This window comes from Phoenix dactylifera, chromosome 17, assembly GCF_051530095.1.
Source record: "Phoenix dactylifera cultivar Ajwa chromosome 17, Ajwa_hap1_PhDact_Kaust_v1.1, whole genome shotgun sequence".
Lineage (NCBI taxonomy): Eukaryota > Viridiplantae > Streptophyta > Magnoliopsida > Arecales > Arecaceae > Phoenix > Phoenix dactylifera.
In genome coordinates, this window is record NC_143206.1 from 8,649,060 (window position 1) to 8,674,748 (window position 25,689).

At 41.0% G+C, this 25,689-nt stretch overlaps 1 protein-coding gene across 1 annotated transcript; it reads right to left on the reverse strand.

Annotated features, from left to right (window-relative positions):
* Window positions 1-6,027: 6,027 nt before the first annotated feature.
* On the reverse strand, window positions 6,028-11,765 carry LOC103722102 (prefoldin subunit 5-like). The gene is made up of 4 exons (XM_039132851.3): window positions 11,443-11,765; window positions 11,262-11,365; window positions 8,914-8,991; window positions 6,028-6,234 (listed from the first exon to the last, which is right to left on the reverse strand). The coding sequence occupies exons 1-4, from the start codon at window positions 11,651-11,653 to the stop codon at window positions 6,151-6,153; spliced, it is 477 nt and encodes a 158-aa protein (XP_038988779.1). The 5' UTR covers window positions 11,654-11,765; the 3' UTR covers window positions 6,028-6,150.
* Between the last annotated feature and the right edge of the window lie 13,924 nt (window positions 11,766-25,689).

Below are 25,689 nucleotides of genomic sequence, written 5' to 3' on the forward strand. Positions count from 1 at the left end.
TAATAATACCTTCTATAACCTAAGTAAAGTTGATGATATCAAAAATAAAAATCTAAGTGGGGGCAACACCTGTTGTTTTCCACACCCTCCATCCTGCTTCCTTCCACTTGGCTTGCTAATTGTACTACATGAAATGAGAAGCCCCTTTTGGCGCGCGCAAAAAAAAAAAAAAAAAAAAACCTATTTTATTCAAATTTTGCTATTATAATCAAATGAATTCAAGACCAGCATAGATATAATATGAACAATTACTATTTTCAGATAAATACAGATTTTTGAAAAAAGATAAATAGTATACTGACTGGATTACTCCTTTGCTGCATAATACTCAAGAGAAATCTTTCGGGACAATTAAGAGTCTATTCCATTTTTACTTTGTTAATTTTTTTTTCTAATTTTATTGATTGTACTCATGCACGGCCAATATGTGTCGCCGTTGTATCCAAAAAAAATTATTTATTAAAAAATATACAGAAAAAAATCTTTGTATTTTCTATTTTTCGAATATTTTTATATAAATATATTACATATATATATATATATATATTTAATTAAAATAAAGAATTTTAATATGTAAAATATGCAGATGGCCTTTGTTGTTTTTTTTTAATTTGAATTTGATTGATTTATTATTTTTTTATTTGACAAAGGAAAGAACCCGATATGATGGTTGCTGTAACGGTTTGTAAGCTTCCATTTTTTTTTGGGTTACATGCACTAGAAAAATTTGGTAGGACAAAACAAAAAAGAAATTTTATTACTATGCAACTTCAATATTTCTTTCTAAAAAAAATATAGTTTTTTTCCCACGGTAGATATACCCTTGGCTACTTCTCAAAATAAGCTAATCTCAGATATAACTTGGCTGACTCATAAGTTTGATTCAAAGAAATTGTTTGACTAATTCATTGTTCATTTGAATAGAAAATACTTTTTAAATTCAAATCTCTATTAGGTAGAAAGAATAACTTTTATTTCATTAACAATGGCTCAAGGAAAAATGACTTGATTGTAATTTTCTCATTGTCAATCAATATTTTTCATTAATGATTAATTATGGCTGCTATAATGACCAATATTTCAAATCCCAACTTAATAAGATCTACATTGAATTAGGGGTGCAAATGGGTCGGGTCGGGTCGGGTCCTAGGTGACCCCGATCCGACCCGGTTTTTTGTTCGGGTCCTAATTTTGGACCCGGACCCGACCCGGTTGAAGATCGGGTTGGGTCGGGTCGGGTCCGAGTCGGGTTCGGGTCGGGTCCGGGTCTGATTCGGGTCGGGTCAGGTCGGGTCTGTTTGGTAAATACTAGAACAGTCAAAAAAAAGAATAGCCAGAAGTTCTTGTTACTGTTTGGAGTGATTCAGAGGGCACCTGAAATATTTGCATTAGCAGTGTTTAGCTTCATTTCGATCTGGTTTCTTGGAGGGCTTGTTGTCTTTCATGCCTATCTTATCACTTTAAACCAGGTGCACTTATTAGTTTCTCACCTCTGTTAGTGTTTAATACTGGGGACTCAAATCGGTGCAATTCTATACTCTTCTTGCCGGGAAGGACAACAATAAGTGGGCATTGCCAAGCGGAAGTTGAGCATTTAAGTAAATGGGGCTACCTTTCGATGACTGAAATGGTAGTCAGAACTTAATATATGTTGCAATTCATTGGACTACAGGAACAGTCACAAATAAAAAGCTAATGCAAATATTTCATGTGCCCTCTGAATCACTGACCAACAGTACCACAACCCATGCCAAAAAAAAAGAAAAAGAAAAAGAAAAAGAAAAAACTTTTTTTTGCTTTTCCTCTCTCTCTCTTCGGGTCCATTCGAATCGGGTCGGGTCCGTTTGGTAAACTCAGACCCGACCCAGAAAATGATTCGGGTCCAATTTTAGGACCCGACCCGGACCCGCGGGTCCTAAAATTCGGGTCGGGTCGGGTCTACGCGAGTCGGGTCGGGTCGGGTCACGGGTCGACCCGACCCATTTGCAGCCTTACATTGAATTAGGTTAACAATGGCCAATTTTTCCATTTCAATTAGCATAGCAGCTAAGCTTGAGATTTAAGAAGTGCACTTCTATTGAGCCTAATTAAATTTGATGCATAAATTAATAAATTAATAATATTATCTAACATGTAGTTGTTTTTGTAAATATTAGTTATGATGCACTTGCAAATACATATGATTACCATTAAGAATTTCATATATCAATTTTTTATTAAAAAAAGTAATAATTATATGCTAATAATATGTCTTTTTGTGAAGTTGTTTGAGATTTATTTAATATATTACATTCTTGTTCTTATAAATTTAAGTTTGCTCTGACCAACAAATCACTACAAATATAGATTTTGCAGGACATGGCACTCAAATTACGCATAGAATCATAAAATTCCTAAGAAGAGTTTCTTTGTTGGACCAGCACTGTTAGGATTCTTTTTCTTATTAGCATCCTAGTGTAGTTGCTAGGATTGGGATAAACAATTTTTCATATCTAATTATCCAAAATAATATATTTTATCTAAATAAAAACATTTACTTGCTAATTTGATCGATATCTAACAGCAAAAATAAGCTCAAGGCATATGTCTGAAATTTTCGGAAAGCCTTATCAAGACCTCATCATTCTCTTAAATGAACTAATCACACAGCTTGAACTCGATGCAAAATTAAGCTGTTATCAACCTCAGCTTGAATGAAATAACAAGCCAAGTTCGAGAATGACCCACCTAGCTCATGCTTACCCCATGTAGATAACTATATGCATGGCAAACATCTCAGAATGCATGAGGTCACCAGGCTCCTGCATCCATAATAACTTATGAACATACTTGAGATTAAGATAGTGCTTAAGTGAACATATCTACCAACTAACAATGATCTTAAATTATCTCATGGATTTTTTTTTTGCTGCAACTGTATCTATTTACTAATTAGTTCTGTCTTATATTTTTGCATGCATGCATCGAACGTGCCAAGCGCTAGCGGCGATAGATTCAGATACTGCAATAGATACTCACTCCATGGCTTCTAGCAAGTTTGATGAAATGGTTGGCTCCAACGGGCAGGCAGAATAAAGGTTGGTCAGGTTGTGGTCCACTAAACTTGATGGACCTCATAGATAGGGACTAGGCGGGGACTTCCTGAAGGTTGGCCAGGTAGTGGTCCGAGAAACTTGATGGAGGATCCTGGACAGGGATGGAGGGACCATCAGATTGATAAGTTTCTGCAGGTGCTGAGCCACCTTCCCTTAGTTCTGCCATGCATGCAGTCTTCAAGCTTGGGTTGCCCACCAAAATGATCCCAAGGAGAAAGCCAGTCCATTTATAACATGATGGATTAGCATTAGACCAATATTTGTGAGGCACCTAATCAAAATCTTCTCCTTTCCACTAGCCTGTTTAGCTTTGGGTGCACCACATAGTTCACAAGCTATATACTATTAAAAAGAGTGCCTGTTGAAGTGTGATGGATTCTTCTTTGCCATGTCTTCTTTGTTTGGTGTTGACAGCATTGCGTAGAGTAAAACAGGATGATGCCTTGGAAGCTCAGACAAAGGCCTTTTGGTTGAATTGCTTGATAGTCATCCAAAATGCTTTTATGGATGAAAAGAAACCTTTTGATGAATATTTAGCAATCTTCCTTTACACATTGCTGTGCAAGATGGAGTGAACGCTTCTAGTAGACAACCGACAAGCACTTCAACATCTCGAATGTAAATGAATTGTGAGATACTGCATTATTAGGATCGCCTCTTAGGTATCGCATAAAAAATTTGGAGCAACAATGAGTTCTACCCAAAACTTGAGGTGTGCATGTTAAACTGTTCACTTAGGGCTAATTGTTTCATGATCAAACTAATACAACTTACTACCAAAATTTTAGGAAAATATGTTTTATTAAATTGGTCTTTAAAGACTACAAAAAAACATAACAAAAAAAAAGCAACAAAACAAGTTTTCACCTCATCACTTCTCAAATTTCCTTTTTACAGTATTCAGGTTATACCAACAAGAATTTCATAAAGCTTAGCAACTGGCCAGCTCCTAGGTAGTGAATTCTACTAATAGCAGGCTTGGATAGAAAACATGGTGAGGATAACTAGGTTCAAGATACTACATGGACATGGTTTGAGCCTTGTGAAAGGCTAGGTGGTAGGTTCCAACACAACCAGGTGGAGTCCTTTAAGGAAGAACACATTGACATATACTAAGCAAATTTCCCCAATGCCCAGATCCATTCATCACTTGTGCAATGCAATGTCTCTTTACATAACTAAGTCGTCCACTCTCTTGGACCTTATGCAGACTCCTTTGTACCAGACCCTGAAGCAGGCATGCAAGATTTGGGCAATGCCTTGTGTTTTCTACTTTCATTGTGAATCTCTCATTCTCCACATGGACATAAGTTCGAACAGAAAAATCTTTCTGGGAGAACTTAGATTTTTCTGTTTGTTGTTATTTGCTTGTATTTTCTCGATTCTACTTTTATGGTGAATCTCCCATCCCCCACATAGACATATTCAACTTTGGATGAACATAGGTTTTTGTGTTTGTTGTTATTTACTTGTATTTTCTCTCATTTGACTGTGTGGAACATGTGCTTATCACTTGTGTGTAACTCAATAGATCTTAGGTAGGGGTGGCAATCGGGTCGGGTCGGATATAAACGGATCGAATTAGATACAGGTCGGATCAAAAAATCATAAACCTAAATCCGACCTGTTTACTAAATAGGTCAGAAATTACAATCTGAATCTGTTATGTTTAATAAACAGGTAATCCAACCCGATCCGTTTAACCTATTTAATAAACAAGTAACTTGTTTGCCCGAGCCGACCCAACCTGTTTAGCCCAACCCATCCTGACCCAACCTGTTTAATCTATCCAACCCAACCTGTTTAACCTAATCCAACCCGACCCATATATTAAACGGGTTAAACATGTCAGACATCTAAAATATGTATCCGACCCAATTAATAAATAGGTTAAACGAGTTGACCTGTTTACGACCCGAACCTATTTAGACCAAACCTAAATCTGTTTATGGCGGGTGGAGCACGGGTCGGGATGGCGGGTCGGATCATATTTTGCCACCCATTCTTAGGGCCATGTACTCATGGGTTCCTTAATAAGCGATATCAAAAATATGATCTTTTCTTGAAAGTATGCTTAATGATGCCAATGTTCATGCTTTATATCCTTAACAAGGCAACTCCCTTTGTTATGATAAGCGGGCACCATCTCCCTCCTCTTTTTCCTTATGTTATCTTTGCCATCAATTAGGGAAGGATTTTTTTTTTTGTGACACATATATACAGGAAGGCTAATCTAGGTAGCTACTCATGCTGCCATCAACTCATTAATTTGCAGTTTCAAGATATCTCGTCTTCTGATTCTTATAAATATACTAACACTAAAGTGTTACAAAGGAAAAAAAGATTTTTTTTTCAAAAACTCGGCAAGTGTATGCGACGTTATTTGAGAAATATTAGTGCTCGTATTTAGTTGTTCGATTTTACCTAACCAAAATGAATAACCAACGCCACCAAGGTGGTAGCCTAGTGGTACTGGACAGCAATTCTAACCACAAGGTCCCAAGTTCGAATCGCTGCGGCGACGATTAAATTGTGGACCGGAGCTTACTACTTTGGCCACTGCTTGGACTTGTGGTGTAGGACCGCTCTTGAACCGCTAGTAGCCGGGGTGGTGCCGGGTGTGACGTACTCACACGTGGGACTCGAGCCAGAGCTCAGAGGAGTAGCTGAGCCGGGCCCACGGGTGGGGAGGGTATGAGTAAAACCGGTCGGGGTGCCCAACACACGGCCATTTCTGCCCGCATCGAACATTCTCCTGGCGGGGCGGGGGCCCAGTTGGGGGCTGCTACGCGGGGGTGGGCTTGTCCCTTCCTCCCCCCTACCCCTTTTCGTTTAAGCAAAAAAAAAAAAAAAAAGAATAACCAACAGTGCCTTCAATGGGCTCTAGGAACACCTCACTATTTTTTTTTGGTAAATAGGAGCATCTCACTAATTGGGACAAAAAAACACATTGTTGATGCAAATAAATGAAGTTTCTACTTGGGACCAAATATTATAATTCAAATGCCCAACTATGAATCTCAAGAAGTTACAAACAGCTGCCACTTTTGTGCTCTCATGTACTTGCGGATGATTCTCTGAGTTTTGCTTGCAAGATCATTCCTGCTTCATCTGCTATGTTTTTCTTCTTGGAAGCCATCTGCATTATTAGATGGTCAAAGTTTGTGATCCAACCAAGAAAGTTCATATAGTAAGGAGGGGCTTGCCAGTTCTAGAAAGGCCATTTAAAGTGCATGATCAAAATTTTGATGATAGCACTAAATTTGTAAGACATATAATTATTTATTTTTTAAGCAGGTAAGAACTGTTTTGTGTTCAACCACAAACCTATGATCTAGCCATGGGTTTCATCACTATAACCATAACCATCAGCCTTTTCCCAACTATTTAGGACTATTTCACACCCCAATGGTCATGGAAAAATCAGAACAGGATTTGTTACATAGTTGGAGATGCTTTTTATGACTGCATACCAACCTACCATCATTCCTCCACCATTCTCATCTAGGATCATGACCAGAAGTGGCAGTGTTATGTCTTCATACCTATCATAAGAAATGTCTAATTGATACATGAGGACATTGATGATGCATTGGAATCTGAAAGTTCTAGTAGAGAAGAAAACAAAAAATTCTATTCCTTCATGCTTATTTTAAATCATGATTTGCAATACTAATCAGTTATGTCGGACTGGTGGAAGGAATGATCTCAATAGAATTTTAAAAAACTACGATCAGAATGTGAACAATTAACATTTTTACGAATTATTAAAATTGGTAACACCAAAATGAACTGTGCTTTCCCCTCCCCACTTCCTTCTCCATCCCTACCTTCTCCCTACAATACATTGTGCAAAATAACTATCAGTTTTGACCCAACCTAACCTAAAGTTTGGTTGAAATTGGGTTCAGGTTTCGAGTCATATTTTATAGTCAGGCCTTGAGCTAATCTCAGGCGGATGGATCTCCTTGGTAGTCAGCGTACCACATGACCAGGGGCCCAGAGGCATGCAGCACCTGACGGGTGATGTTCCCTGAACCCTATCCTATTTGAATTTGGACTAGTGAGAGTTTGACCTCTTGACAATTGATGTACCATACAACCAGGGGCCTTGTTAAAAGGGCAGACGATGCTTGGCTCACAATATCCCTTGGCTACTCTTCACCTCAAAATAAATTGACCTTGAAAAACCTCAAAAAACAAGGTTCTGAAATTACTTTGAATTGGCTTCCCAATACAATGCCTAGGCTGTTTGCTGCTCCCAAAAAGGGGGTCAGCCAAGCCAAGTAAAGGGTTATCTTTAAGGCCTTGGCTGGCACTTCATCCTGTAGCACCAACCACAAAGGGGCAGCTATGGACACCCCACCTTTTGGCACAGTACAAATGCTACTCCTAAACATGAGATCATTGGCCTTGCAAAGGCTAAATTGCATAAATCATGCAAAAATAGAAGCTTTACTTCATTATGGAAAATTAAGTCTTCGAACGGTGAGTATTGTTGTCCTCATTTTCCAACAGGAAAGTCATTTGGATTCAAAATTTGGCATTGGCACCTTGTTTAACAAATTGGACTGCCTAACAGCCTTGGTTGATTGGATGGTACCTTACAATTCGAGCTTCCTGACAACAACATTTGTAGTTCAAGTGTGGCGATAGCCTTTTGTCACCTAGAATCCCCTTTCAACAAACCTCACCAAGTACCCAATAGACTTTTCAAAATTTGAAGCCTATAGGTGACCCCATATACCAACTGAGATGCCTATTATAAATACCTCCACTCCCCTACCCTACAGATCAGGTCACTAACCACTTGAGAGCATCAATTCTTCAATTCCTTCAAAATGATGTGAATATCTTGCAGAAGCTCTGACACACACACACACACACACACACACACACACCCAGAGAGAGAGAGAGAGAGAGCAAGAAGAAGAGGAGGTTGGTGAGACTCTTTTCATGTAGACATCATCCAAGGTTTAGGGAAAAAACTTAATCATTGGCTCCACCCTCTCTTCTTCCCTCTCTCTTTATTCTATAGGTCATAGGCTCATACCTGCATAGGTTTAGTACTTGCATTGAATAATCCTATTACCTTATCTTTTCCTTTGGGGGGTTCTATAAAGACAAGTAGTAGTTTCCTCACTTCTTTCCACCACCACCAACCTCCCAGGTGCATATTTGACATGATCAGCATGTTTCTGCATACATGCATTGAATTGTTTACTATATTCTTGTAGTCTAATCTTTCATTTTTCAGTCATCCATACCAACCCCTAGGCTGAGTAAACTTTGTCCTGTGGAGGTGAACCCATTCAACAACCGGTCTCCTGGAGCAATTCAAGTCAATCAGGAGCATTGTTGATACAGTAGGACCCAACAAAAGGGCTCAACTCAAATAGTACATTTAGCAGCAACCCTCCACCGATGTCTAGAGAGCAGTGCAAACCCGATCTTATAGATGTGCAGCCACATCAATAGATAGTCTTGTTAAAAAGAAGTAAATAAGATCCACCAATGTTTTAACTTAGCCATTTCCAACCTTGAATTTAGCATTATTGTCAATGATGAAAAGGATTAACCATTTAAACTTTACACATTATGTCTTAATGAAGCAATGGCATGTTAGATGCACATTCAAATATTTGCTATATTAAGGTTTCAATCTTTTATGCAGAACTCACAGCTCTAGAAAATCAAGTGTAATTTGTCTTATGGTAGTGAAGCTAATAAAATATAAATGCTTTGTCACCCTTTCAATAAATAACAAGGGGGCTTAAAAGCATAGCATGCAAATGCAAGGTTTCCGGGGGATAAATACCTCAATAAGTTCCTCATAATTAGACTTCAGTAAATTGATTTTCCGATCACAATAATCCTTGCCTTCAGTTATGGTTTTCTGTAAACAAAGTAAAATCAGCAACCATAAAAGCCAAGCAAGAAGGATGCACAAATGAAATACATAGGCAAGCATATATGCATATATGAAATTATAAAATAAGGCATATATTATGAAAGAAATAGATAACCTATCAAGATTATTTCAACCATATTTTTCTATGGGTAAAATGAATTCCCCGACTGGCTTGCCATCCTAGTGTCAAACACCTATAGATGTTTAATTGTTTTTACACGTAAAAAATCTCATAAACGAAAAGTAAGAAACATATGTATGACATTTATTTATTTTAAAAAAACACAAATGTATGTACATGAAATTATTGAAGACCAGAACCAGACATTCTAAAGCCACACAAAAGATGCAAGCATGCATAGTTTTTGGGTTATGCCGATTCCCAATATTGCATCATTATAGCAGCGCCAGACACCTAAGAACATACGAGTTCCGTCACACTTAATCGCTTAATCAAAATAGGTAACATAATTGAGTCAACAATCTAAGCAAAGTAGGTTCCAAGTGGAAACAGATCATGGATTTCTTGTTTTTTCCCTTGCAATTTCATGATCAACATATATAAATTGATTATTATATAATTAACATAAATATGAGTATTTAATTCATTAACCAGACCAACAATAAAAGGCATTACCACTATGGCATTCAAACTATAGTTTGTAACTAGAACTTGACCTGAGTTGACACAATGTCAATGTTGCAACCTACAAACCAAACAACTGCAGTTGCTAAGATCTCATTCCTGTACCAGCAGCTTTGGTCAAGATAAACACCATTACTCAAACTATAGTTTCTTACACTTGAGTTTGCCATTTGCTCTTCTGCGCCTTGACAATTTATGAGCAGCAAAATAGAACCTAAGCCTATCTAGGCTATTCAGCGAAGCTGTCTAGGCATCTGATTACCCAATCACCTGGGCAATTCGCATACACATAAGTTGCAAGGAGGTGAAGACCTAGCGTAGGAAGGCTGTTGATGGAATAAGTAGCTAATGTGTTTATTGTATAGTTATCCATACATAATTGAAAATCCAACTTTAAAATAAAGAATAACCATACAAATTAATGTTAGTAATTATCATCATCTTCATCCAAGCTTACTCTGATAAACATCATGAGATGATTAGATGGCATAGCTAGAAATAAGTAAGTGAAAAGCATTTAGGAATGGAACTAAAGAAGACTATGATTAAGAAAAACTAGTTATCAAGTAAGTTACAATAGAAGATCTTTTCTTCTCTTTATAATCCCATATGTGCAGTGGTGAGGCACATCATGAGCCACTATCTCAAGGAAATAATTAGCCATTTGCTTAGTGAAGTGGATGAAACAACTTTGGTATCCTAAGATTTGGTACAGTATGATGGAGGCATATTAAAGTTTGGCATCAATGGAAGACTAGTATCAACAATTGCATATAGTTCCATCATCAATAGCTTCTCCATCAAGATGAAAAGGAAGGGATGGCAAAAGTATTGGCACAGTCAAGGAACAGCTAAATTACAATCAAAATGGATGACATCATTAGCTGCCTGAAAAAACAAAGCACAACAGTCAAGAAATTCGGAATGTCATAAACAGAAATTTGGCAATTTTCAATGGTGGCAAAAATGAAAATTATTTAGGTGAAAGGATTAACTGGTATGAAGACCTAAGGCTATTAGAGAGCAGATGCTGGGAGGCAACAGAATGAAGCAAACTGTTTAAAGCTACATTTGTTTGCGTCATTTCTGAAATTGTAGTGTTAGAGTGATCACATTCTCCAATAAGCATTTCGCCAGATCGAATAAATGCAAGTAGTAATGACGTTCCCACATTTTAAATGATTGAAGAGGCATATTCTCATCAATGCCCAAAACAACCTACACATATGGATACGAAAAGAAATCATTTAGAGAGTCAGCTTGACCTTGTTACAGTTCTCAGTGTTGAAAATACAAATCTCTCGCTATCCTCACTTTTTCTTAGATATTAAGGAGAAGAGTTGACATTCTGGCATCAAAACATATACTCTTTACGTTATCTTATTATGAATATCCTAATTTACCACCACAGTTTCGGGGCCAAAAAGCAAACATACAATGTCGCAAATATGTAGTGATATCTACAAGAAATCTCTCCATAGTCCATCCCGACCCTAGATTTAATCAGCATTGCTAAAGATTCTAAATTATCAATACAAACACCCCAAAAACACACTAAGGAACTTGAAAGGTGGAATCTTTATCAAAAGAGTAGGAACAGAGGAAGAACCTCGATGAAGTATCCGGTCCCGACATCAACGAGAACTTTATCGGCGTCATCGAGGGTGCCAGGAGCGTAAAGAGACGCCGTGAGAGGGACTAACAGCTTCTTCCCTACAGAAGAATCGAGCGAACTTTTCTAAGAATCAAAGAAGAAAGCTTCGAGAGAGAGAGAGAGATGTGAGGAATGCCTTGGGGACGGAGCGAGAGATCGTGGAGGGCGGTGGAGGCGATCTCGAGGCGGGTTGCGGCGGTGCGGATCTTGTTGAGGCTGTCCTGGAGGAGATTGACCTCGAGATCGGACTGCTTCTTGAGGGATTTGAGCTGCTCCAAGCTCATCTTCTCCATCTCCAAAGCCCTAATCTTGTTCCCGGCCTCGGCTCGCGGCCCTCGCGTCGCCATGGCCTGGGAAGTGCGGTGAACGCAAGAGAAAGCAAGGCGTGGGAGATTGAAGGCTTCAATAATAGCGTTATTCCATTACAACGGTTCATGGACTTCGCGATTGATGCTAACGGCCATTGTCTATCCCGTCCAGTGATGTTAAAATTATTTAATATTCAAATAATAACGGGTATAATATCAATATCTTTACAACAAAAACGTAACGATTTTTTTTAAAAAAATAAAAATAACATTTTTTCTGATTTTTAATAAAAAATATTTTTTTTACAATGAGGTTGGAGAGAGAGAGAGAGAGAGAGAGGAGGATGAAGCTAGCGATGTGGTCGAGGATAAGAAAAAGCTCAATGTTAGGAAGAGAGGTAGTCGAATGGGTACCAGAGAATAAGAAAGTAACGATGAGGCAGCGACATGGTCGGAGACAAAAAAAAAACAAAAAAAAAAGCTCAACATTGGTTGGAGAAATGACCAACAAGACTTAAGAAGTTGGTATGGTTGGGCGGAGGTGGTGGGGTTGAGAAAGAAATTGGATAAAAGAAGAAGAGTTGGAGAGAGAAGATTGAAAACCTACTTTTAGAAAAAATAGAAGCGAAAATTTTTTGCATTTACTTTTTCAGAAATAATAGAAGTTGTTTAAAAGAAAACATAATCAGAAACGGGATAACCAAAAATATTTTCTACAGTAGATTCGATATTTCTATTTAATAAAAGAAAAAAATAGTATAAAAGAAGCCATAAATAAAATTTTGGTTAATTATGTTTTTGGTCCTTCAAGTTTAGGTCATGCTGTTAATAAGTCTCCAAACTTTAAAAAGTTCAAATTTGGTCCTAATTATTTCGTAATTGTTTTAATGTCGTCCTTCCACTTGATTCCAACCACTTTTTCTCATCGAAAAATCCTGTTGCATTAACTACTTACGTGGCAGGAAATTGCTTAAGTAGATGATTATATGACTAATTAGTGATGATGTGGCATAATAGATGAAAATTTTATTTTGATGAATGATGACACAATATATGAGTGATGGCGTGGCATATGGGTGATAATATGGCACATGCTGGAGATTTTTTTGTCAAAAGTGTCTAGTCGCTAAGTGTCGCATTATCACCGATATACCATAAATTATATTTTTGGTTTCCTAAGTTTTACAAATATTTTAACATGATCCTTATAGTTTAAAAATCTCTAATTAGGTCTCTTGATTTTCCAGTATGATTTAATGTCGCCTTTCCTGACGATTCTTCCGTCCTCATGATGACCCTAACCCATCCCCCTATCCGCCGCTCCTCCCCGTCCACCCTCGAAGACAACCAAGCCCCTTGGTTGGGTCATCATGAGGATGGAGGAGTCAGCTGGAAAGGTTGCATTACGTCACACTTGAAAATCAACGGACCTGATTAGAGATTTTTTACATTATAAGGATCATGTTGTATAATTTAAAGAACCACAAGGTAATTTATGGTATATGGGTGATGATGTGGTGCACAACGATCGGATAATTTTGGGCAAAAAATTTTACTGCATGTACTACATCATCACCCATATGCAACATCATCACCTATACATGTTGAACCAAAAGGGTTGGTTTTAATTATGAAAAACAGTTGAGTTAAAAGTTGACTAATCTATTTGCTTTTAGTTTAAGTGATAAATTTTAGAAAGCAAAAAAGAAAGTCTTTAACTACTCTCAAGAGAAGATCATTCATCTGAAGCTCCACATCAAGAAACTGAACTCTAAAGGGTCATAAGAACATTCTTTGGAAGCTCAGAGATAAGCACTGAAAATTTCATCCTGAGCTGCCTCAAGAGTTGACCGAATCTTGCAACAAGTCGACCTCGACACACTATCTTTGACTAATCCAACTTTACGAGCCGACTCTAATGGATCGCAAGTAGACCCTAGATCAGTCGTAGAGGATAGATAGAAAACCAAAAAAATTATCACATTGATAAGTCGACCCATGAAATACTCAAGCCGACTTCAGTTGAGCATGAGTCGACCCCAAACAGAAGCGAGCCGACCCTAAAATGGCTACAAAGAAAAGATAGAGATCTGAGAAAATTATCACATTGGCGAGTCGACCCATGAAATTCATGAGGCAACTCCAGTCAAACTAGTGTCAACCCCAGAAAGAGATGAGTCAACCTCAAAATAGCCACAGTGGAAAAACAGAGAGTAGTAAAATTTAGTTCGTTAAAGAGTCGACCCCGAAAGCAATGAGTTAACTTTAAAAATCTAGAGCCGACACTTGAACTAAGAAAGCCGCTCGATAAGTGCCACAGACAAAAGACAGAGTGCAACAAAAATAAAAGCAAGTTCGCAATGATTCATGAAGATCGCGAGTCGACTTCTAGAAATCTTGAGTCGACCCCTCTGTGCCTGACAACTATAACGGCTAGTTTTCTTACGTGTCCAAATAGTTGTTTTTATCTCTTAACGGCTTTATTAAATGCATGGGAACACCAAAGAAAAAGTGAGCTCAAGCACTACAAAGAGAAATCCACTAGAGCCAAGCAGAGAAAACCAAAAAGAAAGAACTTCAAAGAAGATATCATTTAAGAGCTTTCATTATGAGCTGAAAGATCACATCTTCAACATAGAGAGTTGGTGAAGCACCTTTAAGAGCAATCAAGTCAACCAATAGAGTGTAGCTCCATTTATTATTTATTGTCTTGGAGCTGTATTCATTGTAAGAGCATTAACTTCTTTTTATTCTTTGCTGTAACAAGTTTCAAGAATTTAAACTTGGAAGAAAGGTCCATCCTAATCTTGAATTTGATTGTATTGAACATGGTATAGACTTGGGAAAGGTTTTGGTTCATTGACCTAGAAAAATCAACTGAGTTGATTGTGAAAACAGTTGATGAAGATTTTGGTTAATCAACCTGAAAAAATCAATTGAGTTTGGTTGTGAACCCGAAAAACAAGTGGGCTATAATCTAGGTTATTGATTATAGAAGAATTTCTAAAATGCCTTGGGAAGTGTATGTAGGTGTAGGATTAGCACCAAACTACCATAAATTTGTTATCTTTACATTGCTTGTTTAGTTTTTCTTTACTTTCAGTTCATTTACTTATTAATCATTTGTTGGAATTTATTTTTTTTATCAAACATTTCGCTGGATAGTTAGTTAAAGTTTTTGAAAAATTAAATCCACCCAACTCTTGGGCTGCATAGTTGGGTAACAATATGCCACAGTATCATCCATATATCACATTATCAAAACAAAAATTTCCATATGTCATGCCACACCATCATCTATATGCCAAGTCATCACCAATCGACTATGTAATCACTTATCTAAGCGGTTTCTACCATGTAGTCGGCCCTGTAATTATCGGTTAATATTAGTAGAGATTTTCGGCGAGAGAAAGTAGCCAGAATTGGGAAAAATGATGATATAAAAATAGTTGCAAAATAATAGAGACCAATTTGAGCTTTCTTTAAGTTTAGGAATTTATTAAAAAGTTGATCTAAATTGAGAGGATCGAAAGCATGATTAACCCTTAAAAAGTTTTTTTTTAAGATGGTACAAACTTCTTTTGAGAAAAAAATTTGAAAATTTTAAATTTTGGAAACATTTATTAGATTATTATAATAAGGTGACTGTTATTTGTACTATAATAGAGTGTTGTAAGACTAAATAATCAATTATAAGCAGAGATCTTGAAACCGTTATACTAATCATTGCAACATGATAATAGAGACTAATTTCTTTGTTTTTTTTTTTGATAAAAGGAAGGAGAACTTTAATTTATTAAACTGACAAGAAGCAGACTAGTTTTTGGGGCAGAGAAATGTGACAGCTTATGCAGCATAGTGAACTATTCATCAATAAGTTGCCTTGCTAAAATAATGTTGAAGGGTAAATTGAAATTACATATTAGATGGTTCTTTTTCTTCTGCTGGTCTTTTAGAGGGAAAGATATTTGCTTGAAGGATCAAATTATTTGCTTTTCTCCATTGGAATGGAGGAAGAAGATAAAACTTGGGCCATTTTTTGCTTTCCCACAATCTTCCCATCCATAGTCTCTAGCTCATGGGCACCTAGACTGGCCACATAAGGTATCTCTTCTTCTCTATCTTATTTACAGGTCCGCATAGCAATGCTTTTAATAAAATATCCTACAATTTTAACCCCTTGCTCAAGGGAGACTCCGAGGTAGTCATCAGCTAGATTAATGGCAACTAATGCAAGCAACTCCAACCCTTTTTTAATAAAATTTTTCAGACTATCTCAAAACTCGATTTTTTTCGAGCTACTCATATACATAGAGAAGCTAATTATGCTGCAGATTGATCGGCAAGAAGACAAATCAATCTTGACCGGCCAACTGGTTCGTTGATGCCTCCAAATTTCGCAATTATCTTCCAAATGGATTTCATGGGCTGTTGTCATCTTCATTAGGCATTCGATTCTTTCTTTTTTTCTCTATTAGTTCTCTGCTCTATTTATTTTCTGGTTTTTGGACTCACTCACTTGTAACAACACCAACACCACCACACCCCCACCAAAAGAAAAAAAAAGAGGTGAGGCATGGATTCCATGTTAGGACCATTTGCCAGACCTTTTGTTGTAAAAATTTCGATAGATATGATTAACCAATCACACACATGGCATCATGTATTAATTAGTTAAATTCATGCCAAATTATCGTCATATGTGCTTGTATAGTTCATTATGCGATTTTTCAAGGTAAAAAGCATCATAACCATATATAAATAAGATGAGCAAACCAATGCTAGCGTGATTGATTTGTATATTCAAAGCTAAGTTCTAGCGCGACTGCATGACACTATCAGGTTGCATTTGGAGAACTAGAAAAGGTGTAATATGAATAGTTATTGCCTCCTTGAGTAGTTAGTTCTCAAGTTATCTCTCTTTCTATTCGGCTACAATTTATAGACTAACTCTAGATTGAAAATATTTTTGTCAAATATAAAAAAAGAAAAACAAATATAAAACATAGGTTTATGTCAAGAATAGCTTATGACAACTCTAACGCTTGGTATAAGTAGGTTTCACCAGAATAACTATTCCTCGCTTATGTCGATCTTTTAGACCAAGTTTTGAAGTAGGATTAGCTACAGAATAATGTATTTATCCTCAATTGTTCTGGGGATAATCACCAAGCACGCCATTTTGCATGTTGGGACCCCAAACCCCCAACAATCCAGGCAAATTAACCCTGGAGGACCCAGGAACAGGTTATTTCCATTTTTAGTCCTACTTGATTTAGGTACAAACCTTTTCATGAACAATGAACAATTAAAAGAGCATGGCCATGCTTGTCTTTTAATCAAAAAGTAACTATAATGGTGTCAGCTATACTGCCGGTACTAATAGGATGGAGATAGAATCTGTTTTCTATATTCATGAACTAAGACTTATCCCACCCTATCCCACCTAAGTCTCTGTTTGGCTTAAGTGGCATTTAGTTCGAGAATAAGAAAAGATAGAAAAGGAAGAATTATGCCTGTGTATGAATACTTTTGCTGCAAGTCATACTTATTTTTACTTTAGCCACAATTTCTAGAATAACTTTTCGTCTAGGGTGCTTTTCTCTATTAAATAAAAGTAGGCATAAAATGAGGGGTTTGTGCTTGCTATTTCCCATAGAGTAGTTATGCACGGTGCCACAACGAAGAATTAAACTTTGGTCGTGATGCCTCGATCAAGAATTAAACTTTGAATCATGGGATGACCATGACGGTAGTTGATCTATATAGATGTAAAAAACAATGTTGAAATCAAGCCATTCTTAAGCAAGCCAGATGATCAAACATAGCTTAACTAAAGGTCTGACATAAAACAATAGTATAGTTAGTGACTGTTTAGGGTCAGTGCAACCGATCACCCAAACACAAAATGGACTACTAAAGCTAATTCCTTTTATCCTAAAATCACTTCAATTCTATCCTATTACTTTGATACAATGATAAAATTCAATACAATGGAATCGAGATAAGCAGCTAAATAACTTACTGCAATTTAAAAAATGTATTTTTTCACTGAGAAAAATTGATGTTTAAATTAATTCAAATCACCATTCCAAAATCCAACCAAGGATTTGATGAAATGCTTTTACACTAAAATGAAAAAATCAAAATTATCTAACAAGAAGAGAGATACTATAGAAATATCAAAAGCACATAACAACAAACGATTGTTTCACATTGTATCACTTGTTCTTGGAAGTGATTCATTTATACCATCAAGGCCATTCATATCCTCATAGCTAATGCCACTAACATTGCTGATATTGTTACCAATGTTTCATATGAGACCACTTACTATCCTTATAGATATTGTAGATGATGCCGCTCATAATCCTCGAGGTATACTGATACGCTTGGCTAAGGTTAGAGTTTAGACATGTTCTCATCCATAATGCTCTAACTGGAGGTTCCTCTATTTGATGATTGGAAAAAAAACACTCACATACCATCTGAATAAAAGTCCACTTCTATCTTTTAAGTAGGGTTTCTGTTAAGATTTAGTATGCTTTCAAATATGCCACTAAAAGAAAGCTCTAATGGACAAAAACAAAAAAACTCTAACTGAGGGGGACATGTAAATGATTCTCAGATGAACAAAAATTTAAGCTGAACAACTAAGCACAAGTTCAAAAATATTATTTTGAATTTATATAACAAGGAAAAATCAAGATATCATTTTAGCTAGCATAGAGCAAAGTTCTCTACAACTAAGTATAAAACTCAAAAGTGACATGAAAATTTATTATAAAATCCAAGACAAACTATAAGTTCAAAAACCAACAGGTCTTTTAAAGTTTTGGAAAATGTTCAAATACTAGATCTAAATCTATCTCAAAATTCAGATGTGATGAATATTTAAACTCCATGATTTCCAAAGGGTTTTCAAAAAGTAGCTGAATTTTAGGGTTTTGAAAGAAGATATAAACTTAATAAGGATTGTAAGATTTGAATATATGCAATCTAACCTAAATTCAAGTCCTAATTTTCAAAATCAAATGAAAATTAAAAATAATAATAATGTAGTTCCTTATTGAAACTGTGCTGCTGAAATTTGTTCTTATTCTGCATTTAATTCTTTATTGAGAATCCAACATCTAGAACAAATGTAATCCCAACCCTATTAGACCCAACCAAATCTGTAGTTGAAGACTCAAGGTTTGGGTCAAGTTCAAAACTGTTCCAACTGAAATTCTGGCTTGGTCTTGCATTTTTCAGCTCAACCTAACCTTATCTGACCCACTCGTATATCATCTAGGTCAAATTTGCGTCAAACAAAAATAGGCCCAACGTAACCTCAACGTAACCTCAACTTGAGCCAGCGCACCTAAAATCCCAAATCATATAAACCTTTCCATCCTTCAATCTAAATATTTTTTGCAATGACTAAATATTTTTTTCAATCCATTGAATGAACTCTTATTTAAATGACTTACTTTTTTCACCTCAATAAATACATCTCTTTTCAACTATTTTCACTCAGTTATATTTAAATATTCATATTTCATTATTTTCTAGTAACTTTTTATATATAATACTCTCATGTATGTATATATATTAAAAAAATTATAGTTTGTAAACTTAAGAATGATTTGATAAAATTAAAATTTTTTGAATGAAAATTTAAATTTAACTTTCTCAATTTTATTTAAATATCTTAGCAATTTTGTATTTAATTATTAATTATTATATTTTAGCTAAAAATATAGTTAGATACTTGACTCAAAACTACAAGTATAATCCTACCTAGTCAACTTGAATCCAAACATTTTGAGTTTGATTTAGATAATATTTGATAATGTTTCCCCAAATGATCTGCTGGATCTAAAATTGTTTTCATGAACTAGACCAAATATGACCTGTTGGGGGAAAAACCCAAGTTATGCCGCCTCGGAGGCGCTCGGTCAAAAGGCGCTCGACTAAAGAGCGCCGACCAGAAGAGTGCCAAGTAGAGGCGCTCAACCAGAAAGGCGCTCCGACCAGAGAACGCCGATCAGAAGAGATCCAACCAAAGCGCCAAGCAGAGACGCTCGGCTAGAAGGCGCTCGCCCAGAGGGCGCCGACCAGAAAATACTAATTAGAAATGACCCCGCCACAGGGCGCCCCGCTGGGCGACCAGCTCGGCTCGGCACCCCTGCCGAGCCGATGCCTTAACCAAATATCCAATCTCCGCCTAACCTTTTAAAGGATCTGACGGCTAAATACACAACTCCACTATAACCTGCCACCATCTCTGAGCCGTCAAGGCACAAGATCTTCGCAGGTATTTGGCACGACCTATCATTAATGCATGAAACCCCCTCAAGTCTCCGATGCACTCAGTCATTTAATGAACACGGCTCAAGACGATCTCCGGATCACTGAACCATCAAAGTGTATGGCTCTCCCTGATCGCCGGTTCACTCGGTAATAAATGCACTTACCATCTACGAACCCCAGGCCCATTACGGCCGACGGTTCAACCACTCCAACGGGTCCGATCAACCGCGACAACTCCCTGACTCCGGTCTGATCCGGCCTTATTCTCCACTACACCATTAATGGGCCAAATCGTGCCCAATTATCACAAAAGAGGACAAATTCCCCTGTCACCTCCCAGGTAACATATCCTTCTATAAAAGGGAGCCTGGGGGGAAAAAGAAAGGGAGGAGGATGAAAAACAAGTAAACAGCACAGACACAAGAGAACATTCTCTTATTTACTCTCTCCACATATTAGCCCCCTCTGACTTAAGCATCGGAGGGCCGGCGCCGGAAAGCCCGGCCACCGGCTTTTTTGCAGGACAGGACACACTCTTCCTCACTCTCCCCCCAAGGAGGACGCCACCCGCCGGCGCACCGTCGTCCGCCGTCCCGGCAGCGGAGCTCCTCCTCTCTCGGTTTCGCGGCGGCCCCCGGGTCCAATTTTCAGCAACAGTTGGCGCTAGAAGGAGGGCCCGAGTTGCTGCCATGAAACTAAGAAGTAAAGGGGCTTCCAATGCCTCCCGACGTCCTCCGCCTAGTCCTGAACATTCTGTCCAAAACTCGCCGCCTCCGGCCGAGTCAACTCCTCAAGTTCGGCCGGAGCAGTTTGATGCCCTGGTGTAACAGGTGCAAGCCTTGGCTACCGCTGTCCAAAGCTTGCAACCCAGGGGCATCCCAACGGCGCCACTTCCTCCGGCTCCAGTCCAACCGGAGCCCCCTACAAGCGGACTTCCCCTTCGAGGTCAGGACTCTCAAGTCCAGGCCTCCCTCTGGAGAGAGCACCCAGCCAGAGGCCATGGAGGCTGGCCGCAACCTTCAGAAGCTGAGTCGGTTCCAGGGCAACTTGCACCCGAGCGAACCGCTGCAGCGATCCTCCAGAATGATGAACTCGACAAGAAGGTCGAGAAACTAGAGCGCCAGATCCAGGCACTCCACGGAAGGAAATCGGGACGCAATGGCGACTTTGAGTTCACTACGAAGTCGCCCTTCTCCCCGGAGATTGAAGATGAACCGGTTCCACTACGGTTCAAGATGCCTCAGGTGGAGCCTTACAACGGCAAGGCTGATCCCCTTGACCACCTGAAAAGTTATCGGGTCTTAATGGCCCTACAAGGAGCCTCGGAGGCCATGATGTGCAAGGCTTTTCCAGCGACACTCCGAGGACCAGCCCGGCTGTGGTTTACCGGGCTGAAGCCGAGCACTGTCTCCTCTTTTGAGCAGCTCGGCAGACAATTTGCTGGCAATTTTGCCGCCAGCCAACCCCAGCGGCGGACATCGGACTCCCTCCTTGATATCAAACAGAAGGAGGGAGAATCCTTCAAGGAGTATCTGGACCGGTTTACCGTTGCAACATGAGAGGTCCGGGAGCTTGACCAGTCCATCGCCATGTCGGCGCTAAAGACTGGAGCCCGGTCTTATAGGTTCTTCTTCTCTATTGAGAAGAATTTTCCTACGGATCTCACCGAAATGCTTGCCCGGGCCCGGAAGTACGCCAAGGCTGAGGAAGCCGTGGCTCTTAGGCGGAGCGGGACCGAGCAGAACCCCAAGAAACAGAAGAGGCGCCGCGAGGAACGCGGCCAGCCCAGAAGCCCGTCCCCGCGACGAGCTAAGAATCTGCCCCGCCTGAAGAGTCCACCCCGGTTGCGGGGACCGCCTCAGCAAAGGTCACCACTCCGCCCGAGGTTCCCACTACGGGCCCGCGCACCCGAAGGGAGGTATGAAAACTATACTCCCCTCAATGCTCCTCGGGCCGAAATCCTTATGGAGATTGAGGGTCGGGATTGCATCCGGCTCCCACCTCCGAAACAAGATTTCAGAACTCGGCGTGATCCCCGGAAGTATTGCCGTTATCATCGGGATCACGGCCATGATACCGAGGACTGCTACCAGCTCCGAAACGAGATCGAAGCACTCATCCGCTGAGGGGTGCTCGATCGGTTCGTGCAAGGCCGGCGTGAAGAGAAGAAGCCAGCCGAAGGAGCCGCACAGCCTGAAGGTTCGAATGCCAACAGGCCCATCGCCGGCATCATCAACACCATCCGAGGCGGGGCCTCGGCTAGAGAAGCTTCGGAGGAAGAAACCTCCTCGAAGCGCCTGCGCGCCTCTGAAGCCATCTCCTTTTCAGATGATGATCTAGAGGGAGTCGAAACTCCCCATGATGATGCCGTGGTCATCTCCATGATCATAAATAAATTTGATGTAAAACGCATCTTGATCGATAATGGAAGCTCGGCGAATGTTTTGTATTTTGGTGCCTATTGTAAAATGGGGATGACAAAAGAGCAGCTACGGAGGATGAACGCTCCGTTAGTTGGATTTACTGGGGATTCAGTCCCAGTAGAGGGCGAGATCGACCTCCTGGTCACGGCCGGGCTCGCCCCCCGTGCAAGTACTGTGAGGATGAGCTTCCTCGTGATACGCCTGCCCTCAGTCTACAATGCTATCCTTGGAAGGCCAGGTCTCAACGCCCTCCGAGCAGTGGTTTCGACCCGCCACCTGCTCATGCGATTCCCTACCAGCCAGGGAGTCGGCGAAGTTCGAGGGGACCAAATGGTGGCAAGGCGATGCTACCTGGCGACCCACGAGGCGAAACTACCAGCCGAGGTGCCTATCCCAGCATCCGGCCAGCCCTCAACTAAGCCTCCGGAGGCACGGGTCAACCCTCAGAAAAAGCGGGTAGAGCCTGGTGAGTTATTAATCCGAGTTCCTTTACGTGAGAACTTTTCCGAGCTAACCGTGCAGGTCGGCTCTGGCCTCAATGAGCATGAGAGGGGTCGCCTCGTCAATTTCCTGCGGGATAATATGGACGTCTTCGCATGGACGCCTGCGGACATGCCGGGGATAGACCCAGAGATCATGGTCCACCGGCTCCAAGTAAAGCCAACCTGCAAGCCCGTGCGACAAAAGAAGCGAGGCGCCGCCCCTGAACGACAGCGAGCAGCAGCCGAGGAGGTCAGCAAGCTCCTTGAAGCTGGCTTCATCCGGGAGATATCCTACCCGGAGTGGCTCGCCAATGTGGTCCTCGTCAAGAAAGCCAGCGGGAAGTGGCGTATGTGCGTGGACTACACCGACCTGAATAAAGCCTGCCCAAAGGACAGCTTCCCACTCCCCAGCATCGACCAGCTCGTGGACTCCACCTTGGGTCATGAGCTGCTGGCATTCATGGACGCCTTTTCCGGATACAACCAGATCCGCATGGCGCCAGAAGATGAGGAAAAAACAGCCTTCATCACCGACGGGGGAACCTACTGCTACAAAGTGATGCCATTCGGCTTAAAAAATGCCGGGGCAACTTACCAAAGGCTGGTCAGCCGGATCTTTAAAGACCAAATAGGCCGAAACATGGAGGTCTATGTTGATGACATGCTGGTAAAAAGCAAGGTGGCCCAAGACCATATAGCCGACCTCAATGAAGCATTCTCTACACTCCGAAAGTACCATATGAAGCTCAACCCAGCCAAGTGCGCATTCGGAGTCACCTCTGGCAAATTCCTCGGCTTCATCATTACACAACGGGGAATCAAGGCCAATCCTGAAAAAATCCGAGCCCTCCAAGAGATGACACCTCCCAGGACGGTCAAGGAGGTACAACGGCTTACGGGCCGGGTGGCAGCCCTCGGGAGGTTCATCTCCCGATCGGCCGAGCGCTGCCTCCCATTCTTTGCAGCCCTCAAGAAGCCGAAAAACTTTTTATGGTCGGATGAGTGCCAGCAATATTTTGAAGAGCTCAAGCATCTCCTGGCCTCCCCTCCCCTGCTCACAAAGCCTCAACAGGGCGAGCTCCTCTACCTGTATCTAGCTGTCTCTCCTGTAGCAGTAAGCTCGGTCCTGGTCCGAGAGGAGGGCAAACTCCAAAAGCCAGTATATTACACCAGCCGGGTCTTGAGGGATGCTGAGACCCGATACTCCAAGCTCGAGAAGACTGTCTATGCTCTGGTCATCTCGGCTCGGAGGCTCCGGCCCTACTTCCAATCCCATACAATGGTTGTGCTGACTGACCAGCCAGTCAAGCAGATTCTGCAGAGATCAGACCGCGCAGGTCGGATCACTAAATGGGCCATCGAGCTCGGGGAATTCAACCTCGAGTATCGACCCAGACCGGCGATCAAAGCACAAGCGCTCGCAGACTTTATAGTCGAGTGCACCATACCGGATGAGGTTGGCCCCGAGCCTGAGCCACCAACGGAACAGACCCCGAGTTTGACATGGACTCTGCATGTCGATGGCTCTTCAAACTCGTGGGGTAGCGGAGCGGGACTCATCCTCACCAGCCTGGAGGGGGTGGTCGCTGAGCAAGCCTTGCGCCTCGAGTTTCCTGCTTCCAATAATATGGCGGAGTACGAAGCGCTTGTCGCCGGGCTCAAGCTAGCCAGAGAGCTAGGGGTGAAGGACTTGAAGGCCTTCAGTGATTCTCAGCTCGTCGTCAATCAAATCATGGGCGACTTCGAAGCCAGAGACCCGACCATGCAGAAGTATCTTCAGAAGGTACGGGATCTCACCTCGACCTTGGACTCTTTTCACATTCAACATGTTGCCAGGTCGGAGAATCTTAGGGCCGACCAGCTGTCAAAGCTGGCGTCCTCCCGCATGAGCGAGCTTCCCAAGGCCGCAGCACTGGAGTATCTCCAAAAGCCCAGTACAGACGAGCCCGAGCAGGCCCTTTGCATTGAGTACGAGCCAAGCTGGATGGACGAACTCATCAGCTACTTGCAAGATGAAGTCCTCCTCAGTAATGAACAAGAGGCTCGCCGAATAAAGCGCTCCGTCACCCGGTACATACTGCACGAGGGAAAGCTCTATCGGAGATCTTTCACATCTCCCCTCCTCAGATGTCTCCGCCCAACGGAGGCTGATTACGCCATGCGCGAAGTCCATGAAGGAATTTGTGGAAATCATCTGGGAGGACGAGCATTGGCCCATAAAATTCTACGCCAAGGATACTATTGGCCGACACTCCAGAAGGATGCTGCGGACTTCGTCCGAAGATGTGACCGGTGCCAGAGAAACGCCAATGTTCAACGCCGACCCTCGGCTCCCTTAACTTCAATCAGCTCCCCTTGGCCTTTTGCCCAGTGGGGAATTGACATCCTAGGGCCATTTCCACTGGCCACCGGGTAGAGGAAGTTCCTGGTCGTTTCCATCGACTATTTCACAAAGTGGGTGGAAGCCGAGCCCCTTGCCCGGATCACCGAGTAGAAGATGCGGGATTTTGTCTGGAAGTCCATAATCTACAGATTCGGGCTTCCCCGCATCCTCATCTCTGACAACGGTCGCCAGTTTGACAACATTCACTTCAGAGAATTCTGCTCCGAGCTTGGCATTGACCACCGCTTCACCTCGGTCGCGCACCCTCAGATGAACGGAGAAACCGAGGTAACAAACCGTACTATTTTGCAGGGGCTCAAAGCCAGGCTCGACAAATCCAAAGGACAATGGGTCGAAGACCTATACAATGTCCTGTGGGCTTACCGGACCACGTTCCGCATCCCCACCGGCGAGACTCCCTTCAACCTAACATATGGGACGGAGGCTGTCATCCCACTGGAGATTGGGCTTCCTTCTCCAAGAGCCGAGCAT

Bases quoted from the DNA above. Each gene is read 5' to 3' on its own strand.
- LOC103722102 (XM_039132851.3), bottom strand. From the start codon at position 11,653: ATGGCGACGCGAGGGCCGCGAGCCGAGGCCGGGAACAAGATTAGGGCT. The intron at 8,992-11,261 runs GTTCTTCCTCTG...CTTTGTTTACAG, and splicing joins GGACCGGATACTTCATCGAG to AAAACCATAACTGAAGGCAA. The intron at 6,235-8,913 runs GTATTTATCCCC...CTAATAATGCAG, and splicing joins ATTATGAGGAACTTATTGAG to ATGGCTTCCAAGAAGAAAAA.